General features: G+C 38.6%; 1 protein-coding gene across 1 annotated transcript in view; it reads right to left on the bottom strand.

The window, feature by feature from the left end:
- Positions 1-22,963, bottom strand: part of LOC126457601 (CTP synthase) — an 83,484-nt gene that overhangs the window by 36,508 nt on the left and 24,013 nt on the right. The window contains exons 6-9 of the mRNA XM_050094048.1: positions 17,716-17,870; positions 10,950-11,082; positions 9,009-9,097; positions 923-1,060 (exon numbers count right to left, since the gene is read on the bottom strand). Of these exons, the coding sequence (XP_049950005.1) occupies positions 923-1,060; positions 9,009-9,097; positions 10,950-11,082; positions 17,716-17,870 (515 nt within the window). The remainder of the gene's footprint in view (positions 1-922; positions 1,061-9,008; positions 9,098-10,949; positions 11,083-17,715; positions 17,871-22,963) is intronic.

A 22,963-nucleotide genomic window follows, 5' to 3' on the forward strand; every position in this document is an offset into this window, starting at 1 on the left:
GTAGGATCATTTATATGCAATGGCACTACTCCACACATTGCACAGCCAGTGAAGTGGCATTTCAAAAATGTTAGAATATCAGCCATCATTTCTCTACAGCCTAGTCATCCAGTTAACCTGATCTTAATCTGCGTGGCTTCTGGCTATGGGGCTGTCTGAAATGTGTGTTCATGCCACCACTTACGAACATAGCTGAACTGAAGATGCGCTCTGTGCAATGCATTCTGAATGTGATCCCCGAGACCCTCCGATCTGTTGTAGAACATGTTGTTTCTCGATTTCAACTTCTGGCAGAAAACGGTGCACAGCATGTTGAGAATGTCTTGCATCCGTCTCACAACAATCAGAAAGCTATGTCATTTTGCTTTTATGCAGTTTTTGCTAGCAGGACAATTAAAGACCTATGTCACTTTACTTTTTAGGCAGTTTTTGGCCTCAGGACAATTAAAAACCAATTTTTCCCAACCGACGTGGTACAACCACATGGGATGGGCTTACCAAACCAACAGTGCCACAGCTGCCGACTGCAGAAATTGTAATATCAGGCGCACTGAAAAATACACACTAGCAACGTCATCTACTAGTAAATTTTTTATTTAGTTTTTTTTGTTTCACCACATTTCCACCTACATCAATAACATGCTAGTAATTAAAATTTGACCTCATTGCGAGGATTGATTCTCTGTCTACGGTGTTTTGAAACTGGAACTTTAATTACAGTCACCCTGTACTTTGAATATTGGTAGGATACCAACCTAAACAGTAGACAAAAAGAAAAAGATACTAAATGTATACTAAAGGTCTTGGGTACTTCTCCACGAAATTGGAAGAAGTATATGTTCCATAACACAAAGAGAATACTTAAAAAGAGAATGCTAAACAGATAAATAAAGACTACAACAAAGAAAAAAAAACATGGTACCTTGCAAATTCAATGACTGCTGCCTGCAGGCCCAAGCAGATGCCAAGGAAAGGTTTTGCACTTTCACGACACCATTTGCACGCTGCAATCTTGCCTTCCATTCCACGTTTGCCAAAACCTCCAGGCACTATCACACCACTGAAAATGATGCACAGATAGTTTTCAAACTTATAATTTTAACATCATTACTGTAAATTGGAAGATACATGTCAGAAACAAAATGCACTGAGTTTACGTACCTGTCAATATGAGAGTGAACAGTTTTTTAATTCCAAAGATTGTAATGGCAAGTCCTTATATTTATATATGGAATGGAAGAAGCTAAGGTAAAACCTCACTCTATAACTGAGATGTGGAGTGACTGTCAGGCATATAAACAAGACTGAAAATGATGAGAGGTGGTTTCATGTGGAGTGGGCAACGAGGGGAAGGAGACAGGAACGAGGGGAAGGAGACAGGAAGGACAGGGGGAAGGTTGAAGTTAGGGATGGCTGACAGTGGAGAGTGAGGCAGCTCATGCACAGGAAAGGAATGCAGCCCCAGTAAACTCCCTGTGACACAGGGGCAGAGGGGGGGGGGGGGGGGAGGAGATTGCACACCACACACAATGATGAAGAGAGTGCTGAGGTAGAGGATGAGGGATACTGTCGGAAGGATGATTTAAGTGTAGAATGAATCAAGCAAGAACCTTGGCAACATGGACGGAGCTAGCTTAAGGCCAAGAGGTTTGGAGGGCCAAAGGATGTGTTGTACAAGGCTGTAATCAGAGTGGGAAAGAGTGAATATCAGATAAGCACAAAGACAAACAGACAGATCTTCAGGAGGAATTAAACAATTCTTCACACACAGAAACTGTATCAAAACACTATTTATTACACTGTACCTTGTCCTTTTTTTACAACATAAATACAAATCCTTTAGCACTCTGGCTGTCTGTGTACTTGCAAATTATTCCATTATATGTTTGCTGTCCAATCACAATAATCATTCAACAAGCTAGCCACTACTCGACTACCACTCCAAGATTACAACAAAGCAAAGATAATACACCATAATGCAAGGTTACCTCCTGCAGATAAAATTAGAATCAGAAACAAGTATTATAAATTAACTTATTTCACAAGCACTTTACACTAGCATGGTCACAGACAGCTCTAATTGCATAGTACTAACACGACCCTGTTTAGGGTTTACGATTTTGCTAATACTCTCTCATTTCCTTAGTTGTTTGATTTTGGTTCTTCTTATTTTATGTTTTTATAATTTTGGCTTTTTCAGTTAAGATACCAATATGGGCAGGTCACAGGACTCTCATGAGGTAGCCCATGTAGTCTTGACAAATAGCAGCTGTTGGCATGACACGAGTGTTGGAGGTTGCCGTTACCTCTCGTTGTGCTTGACCTGAGAGCTGTTGGTAGCGGCATTCCCCACATGTGCAGAGACTTGCCCAGCTGACCCCACCTGTGGCTTCTGCAGTCAGTCAGGAGACCTGGCCCTTCACCTACACAGTGTTGCCTTGTGGACTTGGCTGAGCTCGCTGCTGAGTGGAAGGGAGTGCCTCTGCAGTGCCCTCTGGATCTTCTGTTGGTTTTGATGTGTTGTCAACTTGAAGTGAAACAAACTGGGCCTAAGTGACCTCTCGTAACACAGTCATGCACACTTTTAAAGTCTTTATTAACACATCTGTATTCAGTATTCTAGCTGTTGCTACAACATAATGAGGCTCGCAGTCTGTCCTTTCTGCCAATCCATTAATCTCTGTAAAATATGTTCCTCTCTTTTTTCAAGGCATACATGTTTTAAAAACAGTTTTGAGTCCTCTGTCTCATTTGGTTTTCCTGTCTCATCCATGATTTCTCCTCCATTCTTCGCTGTACCCTTTCTCTGTGCACTTTCCTTTAATGGTATTTTGGTCAGTTTGCTTCAGTTTTGGTAACTTTCCTGTGATATTCTGGGCAGTTTCCTCTTCTTTAATAAGGTTATCTTCCTCTTGAAGATGCTGTATCAAACTGCAGTATGTTGCATAATCTATTTGTGCCTGCTCCCCACAGTCTTCTTCTACCATACAGAAGTACATCTATTTCAAGCCACCGTATGGTGCTTGGTAGAGGGTACCTTGCACTACTATTAGCATTTACTTTCTTATTCCATGTGGAACTGGAGCAAGGAAAAAATTACTCTATATGCCTCCACAGAAGCCCCAATTTCTCTTATGTTCATGGTCCTTACGCAAAATGTACACTAGCTGCAGTAGAAACATTCTGCACTCAGCTTCAAATGCTGGTTCTTTAAATTTTCTTGATGCTGTATTCCGAAACGAAGGTTGGTTTTCTCTCCATGGATTTCAATTTGAGTTCGTGAAGCATCTTCATAACAGTTGCATTATGAGCAAACCTACTGGTAACAAATCTAGCAGCCCGCCAGTGAAATGCTTTGATGTCTTCGTGTAATCTGACCTAGTGGGTGTCCTAAACACTTGAGCAATACTCAAGAATGGGTTGCACTAGTGTTCTACACTCAGTCTCCTTTACATAAGAAACATTCTTGAGTACTGTTCAAGTGTTTAAGACCTCCACTACGTCAGGCTATAGGAAGATGTCAAAGCGGTTCACTGCTGGATTTGTTACTGGTACGTTTGCCCATCATTTCTCCCAACCAAAGTTGACGATCTTCCCTACTACTGCCTTACCTGCTCTTTCCACTTCATATAGTTTTGTAACATTACACTACACACTTCACTGATGTGACAATATTAAGCAGCACACTACCAATGTTGCAACTGAACATCATACATATAAGAATGTTTTTCTTACTCATCTGCACAAACTTACATTTTTCTACACTTAAAGAAAGTTGCCATTCTTCACAACAATTAGAAATAATGGCAGTTATCTAGAATCTTCCTACAGTCACTCAATTCCCACACACAACAGCACCGTCAGCCAAGAGTGGCAGATTGCTGCTCAACCTATCTGTCAGCTCATTTATGTATATAGAGAACAAGATCAGTCCTTATGTGCATAAAGAATAAGTGGTCTTATCATATTTCCTTGGAGCACTCCAGACAATCTCATCTGATGAACACTCGCCGCCGAGAACAGAACACTCACCGCCGAGAACAACATACTAGGTTCTATTAAGAAATTTTCGAGCCATTCACATATCTGGGAACCTATTCCACATGCTTGTACCTTCATTAACAGTCTGCAGTGGAGCACCATGTCAAACGCTTTCTAGATATCTAAAAACATGGAATCTGCCTGCTGCCCTTCATATAAATGCTTCCGTATTCTCTATCATTTTCTTTTTAGATGTAATCATCTGCTCCCTTTCACCCTTCCACGTCTTCATGGCATCTTCCCTATAGTTAACCTCCACTTGGTGTTCAGTCATTCCATCTGCTTCTAATATGCAATACATACAAACATGGTGCTACTAAACTCTCCATAATATACCTTTATCCTTGTATTTTAGCTACACTTTTATCCACTGGCTGTACATTGCTCTTTTCTTTTGGCCCTTTACTTTGCCTAGGTCGGTATTCACTCCGATTTTTTCACTCGTACCTGTAGTTGCTTCAGTTTAGTCTTTTTTTCATAAGCCTGGGTCCATTTTCGGAGTTCCTACTTAATCATCAGCTTCTAAATCCTCTTGTCTGACTGTCTTTTCCCAATTCGTGAGATGATGGCCATAAAAAATGATCAACACACTTCTTTAAATTTTCTCCATTGTTCTTCTATAGTTTCTTCCTCTTTTCTTACCTATGATCCTTTTCATTTTATAAATCTTTTCTTATCCATTGCCTTTCCTTCTCTTTCTTCACTTTGTATTCCCATTCTTGCCAAAATTTATGCCACCATTCTTCAAAACTGAGTTCACTGCACTTCTTGCTTGTTTCAGCCGCAATGGGTAGTTTCATAATAGTTCACCCTCAACAATTTGAATAAACACCTAAAGTGCAGTTCCAATAGAGCTGCACAAAGTTCACTTTGGATCGTCACCTGTATTTCACAATCCAAAAATAATACAGTTTCAATCAAACGTTTTATTCCAATACTTCTAAGCAAAACTGCAATTTTGTTTCCTATGAATTTACTTCTTGTAGTCTTTAACTGCTGCTGCTGCTGTTGTTGTTTCCTCCTCTTTGATGCTGAAGGCTGCTCAATCACAATCTCATGTTTCTTCCATCATTTAAATCATGTGAAAACAATTCATTTATTCAGTTCACCATTTGTTAAACACCGCCCCATTCCAGCTGTGTGGCCTGCAACACCTTCCCCTCCACATGATAATGGGGATCAGCTCGCCTGTTGTAGGCACACCCAGCTTTGTTCCTCACCGAGACTTGCCCGGTCATGGCAAGCACTTTTAAGGCTCTAATTGTTGAGGGAACAATAAACACCAGTATAATAAACACAAAGTCAGAAAAAATACCAATCATTAGAAGGAATTAAATAATTCTTCACGTGCAGCACTTGCAACAAACCACTATTTATAATAATATAACTTGCTCTTTATCACAATATAAATACAAACACTTCAACATTCTGACTATTCGTATACTTCCAGACCGTTTTATTGTATCTGGCACTCCAGCTGCAACAATCATTCGGCGTGCTAGCCACTATTTGACGCTGCTACTCAAAGATTGCACGAGGGAAAATATGTCACCATAAGGCAACAATACCTTTTGGTTGCAAGTATATTTCCCATCTCTGTAATTCAGAACAGCTAATGTTTGTGGCAAGGATGCAAATGATATGAGTTGTGAAGCAGCCACTCAAGTGAAATATGTTGTGTTCACCGTGTGTTCAAACTGTGCTGAAGAGCATGATGCTTGCCCATCTAGTGATGGAGTTGGCCGTTCACTGAGATGCTATAGTTCGGTAGTTAAGCCCACTCTCTTATTCCACACGTTTTCTGTCTCTCCCTCCCATCTTATTGTTGTGTGGGTTGTGTGGGGAGAGGGGGGCAGAAAGGAAGTATCTGGAAGCTTAGACACAGTTTTGGTCTTGTTTATGTACCAATCAATCACTCAAACCCTCAGCATTACAGTGAGTTCGTACCTTAGCTCCTTCCATTATTAATTTCCAACACTGGACTGAAAAAAATTTTTTTCAGAGTTGGTTCTTTCAGAAACCTTATTACGAAATTATGGATGGTTTAGTCTTCAATACTGTTTTTCATCATTATGAAATGTCTGCCTTTTTAAGCTATATGAAATTCTAAATTTACCACTTTTTGACAGTAATACTGATGTATATTTGAATTTAATTAAAAATCTGTGCCAACCCAGCTCAGCAAAAATGGCATAGCACTTAAATTATTTTACTGACATGAAATATCAAATAAATTAAGCAGTCTTTTATGTAGTTTTTATAGTAGTTGGCATCTCCAAATACTTTCACAAACAGATAGATTATTTTTGTAAAGCTTCTTGGATACACTTCCAATCAGGCAACTGCAATAAATTCTGTTCTGTGGAAATATATGAAATAATTCAACTTTTAATGTATGTGCACTGAAAACATAGGTGGGCAAGCACACAGCCTACTTCCTACCATTCACATTTGGCAGCACTTCCTCTTGCCTTAGAGAAATCAGCGATAGAATTATTGGTAACAACAATGGGAACAATCAATATAAGACCCATTCATTAACACAGTTACTGTAATCTGATTAACATTACTTGGTAGTTGACATCTGTCACTTGCCGCTACAATGTTGCCACATCAGCTGCTGCCTGGTTAAAGGTGATATTCAAACACAGCGGGGTCAGTGCTGAAGTGCCGTTACATACAATATGGAATAATGTTTGAAGCCACTGTGATCAGCTATGAGGGTAAAGCTAGGTGCTCTGTTCACAGCTGATTTTTAGTGACACATGAGGGAATTGAGGCAGGCGTATCTTGTAGCCCTGAATTTACACTTGTGTCCTAGCCTAACCACAACCTCCTGATGTGCAGTGCATCCAGGAATTGACAGTCAACAAGCTGTTGCAGAACCATTATTCACACTAATTTCATTCACAGTGATTAAAGATGTTCTCTACCAGCAAACTCGAGCCACAAAAATGTCAGTTTCAGCACTAAGAGGGAACTGTAGTTTCTAGCTTTCATTAGTTATCCTCCATGCGCTACCAACTGCTAAGCACCCTGATTGGCCTTTGTTACAAGTTACAGGCGACAAACATATTCCAAATGAAAAAAAGAATGATAGGAAGAAAAACCAGTTGCAATGACAATTAGGTACCTTCAAAATATTTGGCCACATACAATGGTGTGTGGAGCCGATCTACTGTAGGCCGATCTCTGTAATGATGATAATTGAATATATGAACACCAAATCACATACTGTGCGGAAGGATCCAGCAGTTTGGCTAGGCTGTGTATGAAATGGTATAGCCATTGTACCTACGTTGTTTCTGGCGTGGTTACCATGTCTGATGAAATAGGCCACCTGAAAGTGAACTGACAATTTGTTGTCACAGTCTGGCTATGTTGAACAGTTCGAGTATGACGATGAGCACTCTGATTGGAGTAAACCAGCTTCAATGTGTGAAGTGTCAACTAACAAGTAATTTTAATCAGACTATAGTTGCCTCACTATTTTTATGCATATGTATGTACTTTTTACAGAATAAACATAAAAACTGAAAAATAAAATCAGACCTTTTTCTGGCCAACTAGCAACGATCCATACAAACATTAAATAACAAGATATGCTAAACTTATACTCCAACAGTCCAGTTACATTAATGAAACCATCACCTATGTTGGACGTAAACATTCAACAACTACTCGCGGATGGTAGGTGGCAGCAGCAGCAGCAGCAGCAGCATTGGAGAGTATATAAAGTGTGTCTGGGATGAGGTAGGAGGGAGGTGGGGGTGGGGTGAACACTGCAGTCATTGTCACAATGCAGAACTGGAGCAATTTATCTGATGTCCAGAAGGGCATGACCACTGGTTTTCAGGCCACAGTTGGAAATATTTCTGAAACAGCCAAGTTTGTAATCTGTTTGCATGCCGCTGTCATTAAAGTATACCGTGCATGGCAAAATGGCACTGCCAAAAACTGTTACCATGGCAACTATTGTGCATCACAGGCAATAGATGACGGGTGAACAATAGATGCGAAAATGTGTATGGACAAATAGACGTGCACCAGTTGAGCAACTGACCACCCATATTAACCAAGAGGCCACCAACAATGTCTTTTCAACAAACATCCAGCAACAGTTGCTGCATATTGGCCTCTGCAGCAGGCACCTGGTTCACGCACCCTAGCTGACTGCTGTTCATCAGCAAAAAGCCTAGAATTTGCATGTCAAAGCCGTAAATTGACATCCACTGATGGTTGGTAGGTGGCCTTTTCAGATTGATCACATTTTATGCCCCATCAGAGAGATGGCAGTTGGCATGTAACATCTGGAAGCAAACACTCTGCAACAATTGTCAGAAGGGTCCAGGTCAGAGGAGAGAGTGTTATGATCTGGGAAATGTTTTCGTGGCATTATATGAGTGATCTCATCATTCTCGAAGGCACAATGGATCAACACACGAATGAACCTATCTTTGGGAATCATGTCCACCTCCACATGCAGTTTGTGCTTCCTCAACACAATGGCATCTACCAGCAGGACAATGCAAAATGTCACATATCTCACGGCGTATGCACGTGGTTTGAAGAGTACCAGCATGAGTTTACCATACTCCCCACATTTAAACCCAATTGGAAATCTGTGGGACCACCTCGAAAATGCCATTACGCCATCCTATGCTGAAAATTAAAGTGCACTTTTCCTTATGCCTGGGTGGTTACAAGGAAACACTTAACATGCTCCTGATAAAGGTAATCTGAGGTAAGTACGAAGTTCAGTATCCCCTGCCCCATCCTCCCAAATATTGTTTGCAATAATATATACTCTGTTTATTAGAACAATTATTCAATGTAAAACAATCTTTTAAAATTAAATAATACTGTTTCAATTAACAGACCACAAAAGGACCAATAAACGGCACATTCCAGTAATTTTACTATATACTTAATGCTGTTCCGTACTGTTCTTTAAGGCAAGGACTTACTCGCTCTCACACAATTGGTGCCAAGATTCATGATACTTCGCTGGCTCACTGGCTTTAGTAGCTTCTTCTAAATTTGCTGCTTCAATGTACTGAAAAAGAAGTTGCAAAAATATGATTCTCATGCTTTAAAGAGAAATTAATGCAATTACAATTTTCTAATATTTTTATATTGTCATGTTTGATGCCAATAACTGATGATGATATGATGATGATGATGATTACAATGATGACAAATTTACGAAAGCACAGGTACAAGCATTCAACTTCATTTTCATTCATTTCCTTCCTTCAGTAGTTCATTAAAATGCATGAATGGTAAATGAAGGGTAATATTTATTTACAATGTTAATTAAGTCCAAAATTAACCAAAACACCACTTACAAAACTGGATTATGTTACACGCAAATAAGCTCTTGGCCATTATGAACAATATATGTATTGAGTCACATTTTCAAAAGTTTAATACGGCTTACAGCCAACAAAATCTTAGTGATATGATCCTCTATTGTACTCTTCTTTTTATCCACCGTTTCAGTAAAGCTCAGGTAGATGATAGTAAATTCTGACGTCATGTGACACAAACTCTTATGGGGCGGAGAAGTTTAATATTGTTTTTGAAAAATCATTATTTGGCATTATGGCACATCACCAAAAATACCATTTTTAGTCAAACGACAGACCATCCTCTGGCATCTGCAAGCCACAAAAAGACCATAATTATGCACAATGATCACAAACCTAAAACTATAATCATTACCCACAAAACATTTGTCACATGCATCCACTTATGACCGTTTGCATCTTCCTCAATGTTAATAAGAATATTATCCATATCAAAATTGTGCACAGCAGTAAAGTACTCTGTATCATGCAAATTGTTAACAGGATGTAGCATAAAGATGAGTCTCTTGTATCACAAAAAGTGTCAAGCCTATTCTGTAAGTACAGGTTATGCTATTGATGTTATACATGCTCACTGTGCCGAATTACAGTCTTTTTCATAGCATACAGATACCTGACAATGGGGTGCTGTTTGAATGAAATTTGTAGTTTCAAGAAAGTGACATGTACAGATATATAGTCAAATTGTGATTATTCAAACACATGTAAAAGATGTACATCACCATCTCCTTAAAATAACAATGTTTGCCAGGAATTTGATGAAGCTTAGAAACTATTACACAAGAGTAACAACAGAATAACTATTGTGAAACTATATCCTCAATTAAATGCATTATGTAATGGAACTAAACTGTGTGTTTACTTTTTAACAGTACATAAATAGTATCAGAGAATTTTTTTTTTTTTCTCCTTAGATATAGGCAATGTACTCGGCAATGATTCTCTGTCCTCAGGTCATTCTCTTTCCACAGCGGTTCATTTATTTCCTATGCTAATTACTGATCGTTCTTAGTTAATTCTATGCTTTCTGCCAATTTTCTTGCTGCCACTGTCTTGTTCTAACTGGTTTCTTCAAACTCATCTATTACTAGCACATACATTTCATTTATCTTCTTGTTACACCACCCTTTTTTTTTAAGCCCAGCCTCAAAAATATTTTTGACCCCTCACTTCAGGATATTACAAAATAACAAGTCACCACTCTCCCGTAAGTGTTTAAATAACATCTCTGTAATTCGACTTTTTACTGTAACTACATATTACATATTCTATACATGACTAAGCATTTAGCGTTTGACTCCATAAATTTTCTAACAAGTTTCTTTGTTTCCCCAGTAAATTTAGCTTCCAAAGCGCAAAATCTTCAAGATAAATACGGTTTTAACTCATTCCTTTCTCAGCAGATTCATTTGCCCTTACAGACTAACTTCACTCAGGCAACTGTGGAATTTTAATTTTTCTCCCATCGAATTCAAAATTTTAATGTTGCTTTCTCACATCAGTCTTACATACAAATTTCATTTTCAAAAATTTACTTACTTTCACTCTGAGATGATATCCAGCACAAACAGCTGCATGCTGTAGGGCCTTAGTTACTGATGCATAAGAGTCCTCCAACTTCGTGTATTTGCCAACAAGAGCAATAGTTACATCTTTACGGAGTGTGTCTACCCTGTAAGTTAATAAGATTTATTGTCTGATTATAAGTCTTTAAGAAGATTCTGTATGATCCTGGGATAAGATACCTATCAAAAGCTAAAGATTTTATACACGAAATTTTCTGCCCACAAAATGTATTATTTTTTGTATATATCCTGATAAGGCTACCAACAGCTTTGATCTTTCAAGGTGTACTTTATCATTCTAGTATTGATCACCTCCCTTGCAACTTAAATTAGTTGCCATGAACCGAAAGGCTGTGTTAAGAAGTATCAGTGTGGCTATTCAAACCAGAAAAAAAAAAAAAGAAAAATCCCTAAGAATTCCAGGTGTGGGTGAGGAAGATGGTGTCAGAAGATACTGACAAATTAATGGTGAGCAGGCGTGGGCGGTATACAGCAATATTGACTTTTCTTTCCTCTCAGTTGACTCATACTAGCCACAAGCAGTAGTTTAAACATTTAATATAATACCCTGTGTTATCTTGTTTTTATTATTTTGACTCAAGTTTAAAATCGTTAGTATACTCGGGAAATTTAAAAAACAGTATCCCACTTATATCCATTTCATCACTGATAGTTACCTGTTCAACCACTAGATAATATCTGGTACGAGATTTGTGGTTTGGCTGTCATGTTTTGGTTGAGGTGGTTCCCAACAGATATCATATTTACTGTGTGCAGCTTTGTAACTAAACAAAAAACACACACTTTCTGACTCTCTCCTGTATTGCTGTTTAGGCAGTGCTTTGTAAAGAGGATTATTATAATGATCCTGAGTTTGACACTGAAATTAGCAGCTCAGAAAATGAAGAAGAGTGTGATGTTACTTCATTAGAGAGAAAGTAATGACTGACTGTCAGATGAGTGACAAGTTATCACCAATGGCATGAGATAAATACATCCATTGTGCTTCAGCCAGCTCCTTCAAGATTTATGTTCACAGGAAACTTGTGAAATGGATTGTTAGACTTCACAGCTACACACAAACTAAAAAATGACTTCAAGTTTCACGATATTTTAGTCAAGTACACTCGGGATTTTATTATTAGTGATTTTCAGAATTGTTGTAGCTCATTATTTTGAGCTTTAAAAGCAGTTTTATATGTTTATATGTTATGTTGTCGTTCATTATAGGATTTTCGAATAATAAAAAAGTATTATTTTTTTATTTTTGGAACACAATTTGAAGAGAGAGAGAGAGAGAGAGAGAGAGAGAGAGAGATATGGTAATTAAGGGATTAACCAATTTATTTCAACCAATAACTTACACTGCAAATTATTCATATAATTAATACACTTTAAAATATTAAGTATTTTAAAGTTTGATTTATAAAACTCAACATAAAATTAAATATCAATACTACGTTAAAAATGCGCAATTCCCTGAGATTTTTTGAAATTCCTTAAGTTCCTTGTGATTTCCCTGATTTTTCCAGGTAAAACTTAATTTCCAAGAATTCCACATTTTCCAGAAGAATTGAGACCCTGAGTATTCTCTTTTGGGAGACTAAGCAGACATGGCTCTGTGCTGTATCCAGAAGTGCTTTAATAGTTTTATTTCTCCTCTTCTGTTAGTCAATACCTGGCACAAATTAAAGCAGACATAAGAGTATGCAACAGGATGCTACAGATTTAATGCGATTTAGGCCTCTGGACACCCTGTAAGCCTCAATGAAAATGTCATGTGTCCAAAAACATAAAGGCTGTACCGTAAATCATGGTAACACTGCTTTGTAGGTGACATGATACAGGTGAATATGAGACAAAGTGAAGCACTTATCAAGCAACTGAGGAGGTCAAAAACCTATAACTTTCTTAAACATGAATCAGTTGATATTTTGAAAGCACAATAACTGACAGCAGACACATGTAGTGTCAATAAGATAAACTGTTTCGGAAGAAGGCCTTTTTTTTATCTGATAGCTTCAAAGTTTAGCCTATCTGCGTCTCAACGATTTCTCTGCGTGCTGAGTTGTAATCTGTACTTCACTTTCATTTTGCATGAGTAGCTCGAATCACAAGAAAAACTTTAACACTACTGGATGATTGAAAGCAAAGAGGGTTTAAGGAAGGCTGTTTCAACACCGATGCATAGGCCTGGGCACTGCGGGGCACCCATCAACTCACACGAAGGCAGTTGCAGGCTGGGTAGGCTAATCACCATGCAGCTCTAATGCATGTATTCTGTGTATATGCTAGCCACCTGGCTACCCCAGCTCACAACTTCCAGAGCAGACCAGTAACATCACGTGCACTGCAGCCCAGCCGCCTGACAGCCCACAGTCAGCTGTTTGCACACCTGTGCCTGGGAGCACCTGACTGAACACGTGTGCGCACACGAGCTGGAACAACCTACTTTTAATGCATATCCTATTTGAAATGTATACAAATGATGAGTATCCGACATCATGTAATCATGAGAAAATTGGCATCAAAGAAAGTGCTTTACCAATGCAAAGAATTTTAAAAGACACTGATCGTAAATACTTTAAAAGTAATGATGGAAGAAAATCTGTAATGGAACAAAGAGATAGATATAGCTGTAGCAAGATCCAGATTCCAGAGGAAGATTCACAAATTACACACAAAGGCACTTCAACAATTTATTACCTCGATGTAACTTTGGTCAACCAGAACAAAACTGATTGAATTAATTATATATATAATCACACAAAATGAAGAGAACAGATACCCCTTCAGTGCGGGCAGAGTGTGTAGCACACGGAAAAGCTTCATGTACAAAACCTAGAGGGAACTGAAGTTGAATACAAGCCTTTATCACTTGGGGTTTGACACCTGTAATTATACAGGTGCAGTGGGCCTGCCTGAAAGTGTGCCACACACAGTTTGGAAGGCACATTTCCTCAATGTTATCTTTCAGTCCTGTGCACATCATTATGCTTTCCAAGCAACCGGGAACCTCAATAGAAACCTTAACTAGATTATTGTTCTTTAGATGGTGTGGGGTCATTCTGAAGAAGTGTCTTTCTTATGGCCAGTGCACACTTTTACTTGTGCCAAAATGACAAGGCGCAGTTTTATCAGTGATGGAAATGCCAAATGTTATACCCCCCTTTTTTTCTACAATACATTTCAGAGAGTTCAGGTAGAGAATATTCGAAACAAAATACTCTGAATTTTCTTCCACTCATTAATCCAACATGGTTTTATTTTCAAATAACTTTCTGCAGTGAATTAGAAGTGTATGGCTGATTAAGTTACCCAAAGGTAAGTACTGGCATTATTCCCCTGCCTAAAACTCTTTAAGAGCCTGTAAAACCAAGGGTGAGGGCTTATTATGACCAAAATTGGTATTTTACACAATGCTGTATTTTCAGGACAATCTTAACAGCGCAATACACGTTTAGATGAGAGCAGCACATCTGCGGAGGCTTCTTTCTTCCTAAAAAAATTTATTATTAAACTAATGTGTAACCCCAACAGTGTGAGGAAGTTACAGAGCACAAATTCTCATCTTTCGCCTGCACACTATCAAAATGGAAGATAGTTTTGTTCACAGAAATGAGTACTATGCTCTCAGAGAGGTAAGAAACAGATGGAAAAAGTGTGATGCTAAGATACATGCTAACAGTATAATGACTGCAGAGTCATGCTTTATAAATTACTGTACTTCAAATTTTGTCATAAAAGGAAGAGTATTGTTTAATGAAAGGTTCTCAATTGTATTTACTGTGCATAAAAATGCTTTATGCTTTATTGCTAAACACTACTTTGAAAAATTCTTTGCATGTGTACTTGCTCAAGTTTTCCTCTTTTCAAAACAATGTTATAAACATTGCTTTATGGAAATACATGTTAATGTGAGAAAAAGGTATTATGCACCACTTAAAATGAAAATTTATAAATTTTTCATTCACGCTAATGTTTTTTGTTGTTATACTAACTTTCTGATAATTACTATAGCTGTAAATAGGGGTAAAACAGTCTTTTTACTTAGCTTATGCTTAAGCATTACAGCTCAGAACACAAAGTGTTAACAAAAAAAAATCAAATTTGTAGGCACGTGGTTGAGACAGACTCAAATATCATGATGGAATTATGATATAAACTGAAGTACAAACTAAGATGATAGTAGTTCATGGTTCTTAAAATTTCTTAAATCAAACATTTTATGTTGCAGTTTGTCAAAACATGATCTGCATAAATGGTACATGAAAACTTGTTAGCCTTTATAGAAGAAATCTGTACCCTAAGAAGTTCGTAAAAATATACTTATTACGAGTGACATTTCAGTAATTTTGGGCACATTGTTCAAGAAGGAACAGCACTTGCGTATTACTATTTTACTTACAATACAATCTGAATCGCTAAAGTGACAAATTTTGTATCCTTTTTCAACAACCAAATCATCAGGCAACCATCTAAGAAAGAAAGACCATATTTCATAGCTTCACGACATTGCACCAAGTGTGCTGCATTTATTGTCAGTCGCAGTCTGTCTCTATAGCCAAGAAGCAACTGACAAAGCATTGTGAAGATGTTAAATGTGATTTTTCTTAAGCAGATGATTGATGATAAACTGATGAAAACCAGGGACTGATTCCTGGCTGAAAATGGAGGGAAAAAAGTACCATGAACATCTGTCCCGAAATATATCTTTGCTATGGTTGATGGCACTGACAAATGAAAGTTCCTCTGACCATGTGCCACGTGTACCTTTTGTGTTACAGGCTGTGTGGTTGATGCACTGTACTGCAAGTAGAAGAATTGTCCGGTATTCACGTCAGGAACAAGACGTGATGATGATTGTGTACAGCCAAGCAGATGGAAATGGTTGAGAGGCAGCACGGCTATACCAAAACAAGTATCCTCACAGACACCAACCACAACACACAACATTTCAAGCCCTTTTTGGGTGTGGACATGGAGGTGGCGGACTGTGTGTACACCACATTTGGAAAACCAGATTTTACAGGATATTGATACAAATCCTAAAGCAAGCTCCAGGCAAGTGACCTGCCATCATTGTGAAAGCCAAAGTACAATTACATGTACTTTGTGCGCACTGCATCCCGTGGAGGCCACTTTGAACATCTGTTGTGACATGGATGTGATGCAGCTCTGTACTGTGCTCTGGGGTGATTTGTTGTCATTTAACATACACTGTCAATTTCTGACATATGATCACAAGAGCTTTTTTCCTCCATTTCCAGTCAAGAATCTGGCCCCACAATTTGTCTGTTTTATTAATGTTCACCCTGTACATATAGCTATTCTGTGGTGCTTGCTTTTGTAGCACCAATCATTGGGGTGAAGTGATATAACATGCGGGCGATTCAATTTGCATGTGATTTGATACCAACCAACAGTGCAAGCATTCCATACAACTCAGTTCAGCAACAGCAGTTAATAGGGAAGGATGGCATATCGCTAGGTCAAGAGGAAACTTTTCATTAAAAGACAGCTGGCAGAAAGGGTTGGGAGGCCTCAAACCCTGCAGTGTGGCACTTCAGTAGCTGAGTGACTGTACACATGCTCAGTAAGCAGATGTCTCATAGCAGTGTACAGGGCCATCAGTTAGCAGGACAGTAGCATAGGTTGGGCAAGATCTAATTGAAGCCAATAAATTTCATTTGTTGCCACAGAAATTTGAAGTGTGGTGTTTGTGAGAGTTGTTTTCCCTTTTTGACTTTTAAATGTTATGTTGTTTTGTTTTGAAGGAGATTATCAGCAAGAGTTACTAGAAACTGGCTAGAAGTGGAATAGAGACTGTTTGTGATGTATATTTACAACCTAGGGGACTGATCTGGGAGTCTTTCTGAAAGCAGTTATATTTCTTAGTGGTATCTAAGAAGTTACAATTTTTAACTTGTGTCCCTATGCGTAAGTGAGCCTGGTAAATCTTTCTTAGATTGATTTAGTAGTTTAACAGTGCAGGTGATTAACTCTGGTCCACCAACAAGAGTAATCTGCCAAGCAATATGACGCACAATTTTTATTGTGCACTACATATCGCTAAGAGTGCACAGGTCACGAATGGGACTTTGTGAGAGACCACAGATGCTCCAAAGATGAGACAAAATGAAATTTATGTTTCACACAACTCTACACACTCTTTCAGGTGTTTATTCACGTTGTTGCGTGTTTTAATTGGCTTTAAGTAACCAGACTGGCATGCAGCTCAATGAATTAACTGAACCCATAAGCGTAACTAACTGCTACACAAATTAACTGTTCCAAAAACTGAAATCCCAATGCACATTCTATTAAACCAAAATTGAAGCAGTTACATTTTGGCACCTTGCATGAAACTGACACTGCATACCTGAACAGATACGCCTGTTGTATGCAGCAGGCTCTAGGCTTGGCAACATGGAAGTGGTCTCCATCTCCCCTCCCCCTCATGATGCTCAACAAAGAGCGCAAAGTGTGTAAACAAAGTAACAGCTTTCAACCAATTTTCACTCTTGTTTTCGAAGGAAAGACAGTTAATCTAGCCTGCGTCACGTAGTGGCATACGTGCACGCGCACTTGCAGTTCATTCAAGGACAGCTTCGAAAGATAGTACATTTCTTTCATTTGTTTGTGTTTATCGACAATTCAATGCTTCTGCTTTTCGGTGAGTGGTCTTCTTTAATCCTACATTATTTACATGTTGTATTTATAAATGTATGGCACAATACCTTTCGGCAAGATTCTTCCACTTCTGCATAAAGCGTCGGGGCCTTGGTACTGGTATATTCAACTGAAGCCTGTCGCTGAAGAATTCTACAATGCCCTGTGATTCCATTAACAACGGTACACGATAGATGGAACTCAAATCATGGATGCATATAACCTAAAAGAAACAAGGAATAAAAATCAGTTTGATAGCAAATGGAAGTGTACTCACATTGACTTATGATGAATTTAACAATTTAAATGCATAGTTATAGCAGAATGTTGCCTGCCTGAGGCACCCTATGTGCAACTGCAGAGTATTCCACTGGCCCCATTGTTTTATGCAGTCATCCATTTCCACAGCACAATTGTTTTGCAAGTGTACTCTGGATGCAAGAGTTTATTACCCAGTCACTTTAGCAATTTGGAAATTTTGGCTGAGCAGTTCGCCAAATTGATCTAACATCATAGCCATTGACACAGTTAAAAGGGTTTAAGGAAACTTAATGGTCAAGATATGGCACAGAATATTTACTGCACATGTTCACAGAACGGGATCGGGAAAGAGTAGCAGAATGCATCCCATATTTTCATGGAAGACTACTGTTTTGTAATAATTCTTGGGTAAAGCCAATGTTACATATCCTACTTTCCACAATTTTTAATTAATTTTACAGCATATTTTGTTTATTTTTCATTCTTCTGTCTGTAAAGAGATAGTTCACAGAAAATTTAATAAATAAATAAATAAACTAATAAAAATGAAGAGAAATATATCACAAGCAGCACTGTCAGAAAGTGAACCTCTTCCAACAAGGTCTTCGTTGAACACACACACACACACACACACACACACACACACACACACACACAAAACAAACAAAAACTAACTAACTAACTCTGACACATGATCACAGTCTCTGGCTGCTGAGGCCCAACCCAGGCCACAGCAGCCAGAGACTGCGGTCATTGTGTGTGTGTGTGTGTGTGTGTGTGTGTGTGTGTGTGTGTGGGGGGGGGGGGGGGGGGGGGGGATTTTCGATGAAGGTCTTGATGGAAGAAAGCTCACTTTCTGACAGTCTTTTTGTTGTGCCTAACTGCGACTCAGCATCTTTGCTATAAGGTGAGTAGCAACTATCCTTTTCATAATACTGTTAAATTCCTTCCTGGATTTTCCATTGTTGGATTCTGTTACAATACTTAAACTTTAAGTAAAAAAAAAGCTACAGATACGATCAACCTGAAGGGTTGGTTTGATCATCATAGTAACGTTGGTATGCCCTTACCTTACGCCCACCTTTAAAGTTAACATACCCAGAGAGTTGCATAAAAACCACAGTTTAAAATGGACTTCAAATTGTGGTACAAATTGTCATTTTTCACAACAACAAACATTGCCAGAGGTGAAAGTAGCGTGAAGTGACAGAAAAACTTCTTCAATCAACAAGGATCTAATACTGGTCCTTTGAATATTTTACCTGGCTCTTAAGAATTGGGCTGACCACAAACATTCAGTATGGAGAGTAATTTGGGGAACAATTACATACTGTCTAGGTCAAGAACGGAAACAGAGGAACAAGAAGACAAAAACTGATATGCCAGTAAAAACAACCTACTAATGTTTCAGTAGAAGCAATATGATCTTCAATGCTCATATAAGTAATGGTAACATGAAGTAACTTGCCTAAATAAAAAACACCCGAAAAGGAAATGCAAAAGACAAGAGCTTCAAACAAATGAAGTGTGAGTCTTTACCATATCTTAAACTCCATTTATCTACAGTACACTACAAGAACAGTCACTTAACTCTGAACCACAATCTCCCACTTTCAGGACTTCCAGCTGCTGAAGAATCACCTTTAATTTTACACTTTCAGAATTTCATCTCCACTTTTGTGTATTACTTTAATTCGAACTACAGGCAAAGTCTTTATAAATTGAATACTGAGAATATTTAACTCAATGTTTCTATCATAAATGAAAGATCAATTGGCTCTTGGTGAGTAAAAAATTCCCAGATGTGGTTGCGTGGCTTGACTTCACTTTGAAGCCATGATGGGCATCCAAAGCAAGTAACTTACTGTGTGTCAATCATGAATAAAGTCACTATAATGACACTGTGGTACAATTCACTGGCCGGCCAGTGTGCCGCGCAGTTCTAGGCGCTACAGTCTGGAACCGCGCGACCGGTACGGTCGCAGGTTCGAATGCTGCCTCAGGCATGGATGGGTGTGATATCCTTAGGTTAGTTAGGTTTAAGTAGTTCAAAATTCTAGGGGACTGATGACCTTAGAAGTTGAGTCCCATAGTGCTCAGAGCCATTTGAACCATTTTTTTTTCTTTACAATTCATTAATATTGCTCAAAAAACCACAAACATTAGTTGTTATGGTTTTCCAAAAGACTAGCACTTGCAATGTGAATGGATAGTTCAATACAAATGTACAGACAAAGTGAATATGAAAACTGCATGTGTGTTCAACTGATTTTCGGTCGAAAGAGTTTCAATGAGATTTGAGAAGCAAACTTTAGTGTTACCTTCAATAAAGAAACTACTACCCACAGTAATACCCAGCGTAAACATTCCAAACTGGAATGGGAAATAAATTACAGAATTCAAGTATGTGAGTGGAAAGATAAGAAGTCAGTACATAAATAGCACTGAAAATAGTTCTAACTAGAAAATTGCCTTAAAATAAATTAATTCACATAAATTTAATGCTTTTTCATGTGGTACTGGCCTACTCTATGACAGTGAACGATTCAGTATATTGTGTAGGAAATAAATAAGTTGTATTGCTCAGATTTATTAGTTTTGCTCGTGGATACTAAAGTTTTATTTCTTATGAAAATAGTCTTTTTTGTACAAGATTTGTTAACTAATTCTATGTAAGAATACAGTACAACTTGCGACTGAACTCGCATACTTGCTTTTTGCATGCTGATCTAAGGACTTAATAGCAACAATATAAGTTGCAATGTCTGCATAACTAAACTGATAAGGTCTCCGACAGGTTGAAGGTTGTGAGTTAGTGAATTTTTATCTTCAAATTTTGCTGAAGTATGCTATTGTGGCACCAATGTCAATGATAAAATATCACTTCTACCTACCATTTAATTGATTAATAATGAGAAATTAGTGTAGTTGTATAGTAGTAAGTAAATAATTCCAAGAATAATAAAAGTTAACTCGTTTCTCAGAGATCTGGAAGTCACGCAGAATGCTGTGAAGCAAGAAGTTTGCAAAAACGAGCTTTGGTGACTTTAAAAACTATGTCACCGAAAAGAAAGTAAGTCAACCAGACCACAGCTAATGATTCTGTTTATGAACTCAGTGCAGTGTAAGGATTTAGAAATTAAGGAACTGAGGGACAAGACTGAACTTTTAAGAAAACTAAATGCACAGAAAGAGACAGCAGTAAAGAGATGTGATGGGAACGAAGTTTTCGCGACGGCACTTATATGTAAAACATTCTAGGTATTCTTGCCGCATCAGTTCTGGATAAAATCTCGAGCTTTCAACGATTACCTCTATCATCATAGTCAGGAGCTGACTGTCTTCACTGCTGCTGTGGTAGCCTTATTTACAGCCCATGGAAGGCTTCTGATTGGTCGGCGATTACGTACTGCGGTCGCAGACAATGTCACTGTGGGCGCCGGTGGCGCAATCGCTTCTGTTGGAACGTAAACCTTGGAAGGGACATCTCTGCTGCTTCTCTGCATCGAGCGATTGTTTCCATGCACAGCTCAGATGGTATCCGCTATCGCGGTTAAAGTTGTTTTGACTCATTCTTATTTCAACAGCCTCCTTAATAACCTAATCCCAGTACATGGAGGCATGAGACAAAATTTTTGTTTCATCGAACAAAATTTTATGTTTGTTCGTGAGGCTGTGCTCCGCAATTGCCGATTTCTCCAGTTCTCTATTTTTAATATGGCGTTGGTGCTCTGCGCAGCGGTCGGAAATGGTACGAATCGTCTGACCTATATAATTACTTCCACACTCACAGGGTATATTATATGTACTCCAGGGATCCTGAGGCCGAGATTGTCCTTAACAGGCCACATAATCTCCTTAATTTTCTTAGGAGGACGAAAAATCGGTCTTATACCTTGTCTACGCAGGACTCTTCCTATTTGCTGAAAATCATGCCACAAAAAGCAAGAACCGCAATCGGTGTTTCAACCTGTGAGTGTGCAGCATTTTTACATTTCCTTTTTTTTTTGATAAGGCTGCCTTTATATCGTGTGCACCATAGCCGTTCTCTCGGAACACGTACTTCAGATGGTTAATCTCGGACCTTAAGTGGTCCTTGTCAGAAACAGTTTTTGCTCTATATACCAATGTGTTCAAAACCAGCAACAAACTGTCCATTCGCATGAATGGACACAGGCAGACAGTTTTTGTTGGTAATGAGGGTCACCCTGTGGCTAAACATGCCTTGGTGCACGGCCAGCAGATCTTGGCACAGTGTTACACCGTCCAGGTTATCTGGATACTTCCCACTAACACCAACCTGTCAGAACTCCGGAGATGGGAACTTGCCTTTCAGTATATCCTATCTTCTCGTTACCCGCCAGGCCTCAACCTCCGCTAATTTCAATTTGCCGCCGCTCATACCTCACCTGGCTTTCAACAACATCTTTGCCTCTGTACTTCCGCCTCGACTGACATCTCTACCCAAACTCTTTGCCTTTACAAATGTCTGCTTGTGTCTGTGTATATGCGGATGGATATCCGTGTGTGTGCGAGCGAGTGTATACCTGTCCTTTTTTCCCCCTAAGGTAAGTCTTTCCGCTCCCGGGATTGGAATGACTCCTTACCCTCTCCCTTAAAACCCACATCCTTTCGTCTTTCCCTCTCCTTCCCTCTTTCCTGATGAGGCAACAGTTTGTTGCGAAAGCTTGAATTTCGTGTGTATGTTTGTGTGTCTATCGACCTGCCAGCACTTTCGTTCGGTAAGTCACATCATCTGTGTTTTTAGATATATTTTTCCCACGTGGAATGTTTCCCTCTATTATATTCATAAGACCTAAACAACATTTTTATTAATCCTATAGCACACCTGACATGACATTTAAATTGTAAAATTTACATGAAACAGTCCATCTGCTTTCTTTATGTTAGAAGAGTTCTCAACTTCTTTTTTGGCACAAAGGATAATAGTGAAAAAGCTGGCCAAACAATGCATTATTTACTTACATAATACCTATCAGAATAATTAAAAAAATAAAGCAACAAGCCCCTTGAATTCCATCCAAGCACAAAACC

The sequence above is a fragment of the Schistocerca serialis genome, chromosome 2, assembly GCF_023864345.2.
Source record: "Schistocerca serialis cubense isolate TAMUIC-IGC-003099 chromosome 2, iqSchSeri2.2, whole genome shotgun sequence".
Lineage (NCBI taxonomy): Eukaryota > Metazoa > Arthropoda > Insecta > Orthoptera > Acrididae > Schistocerca > Schistocerca serialis.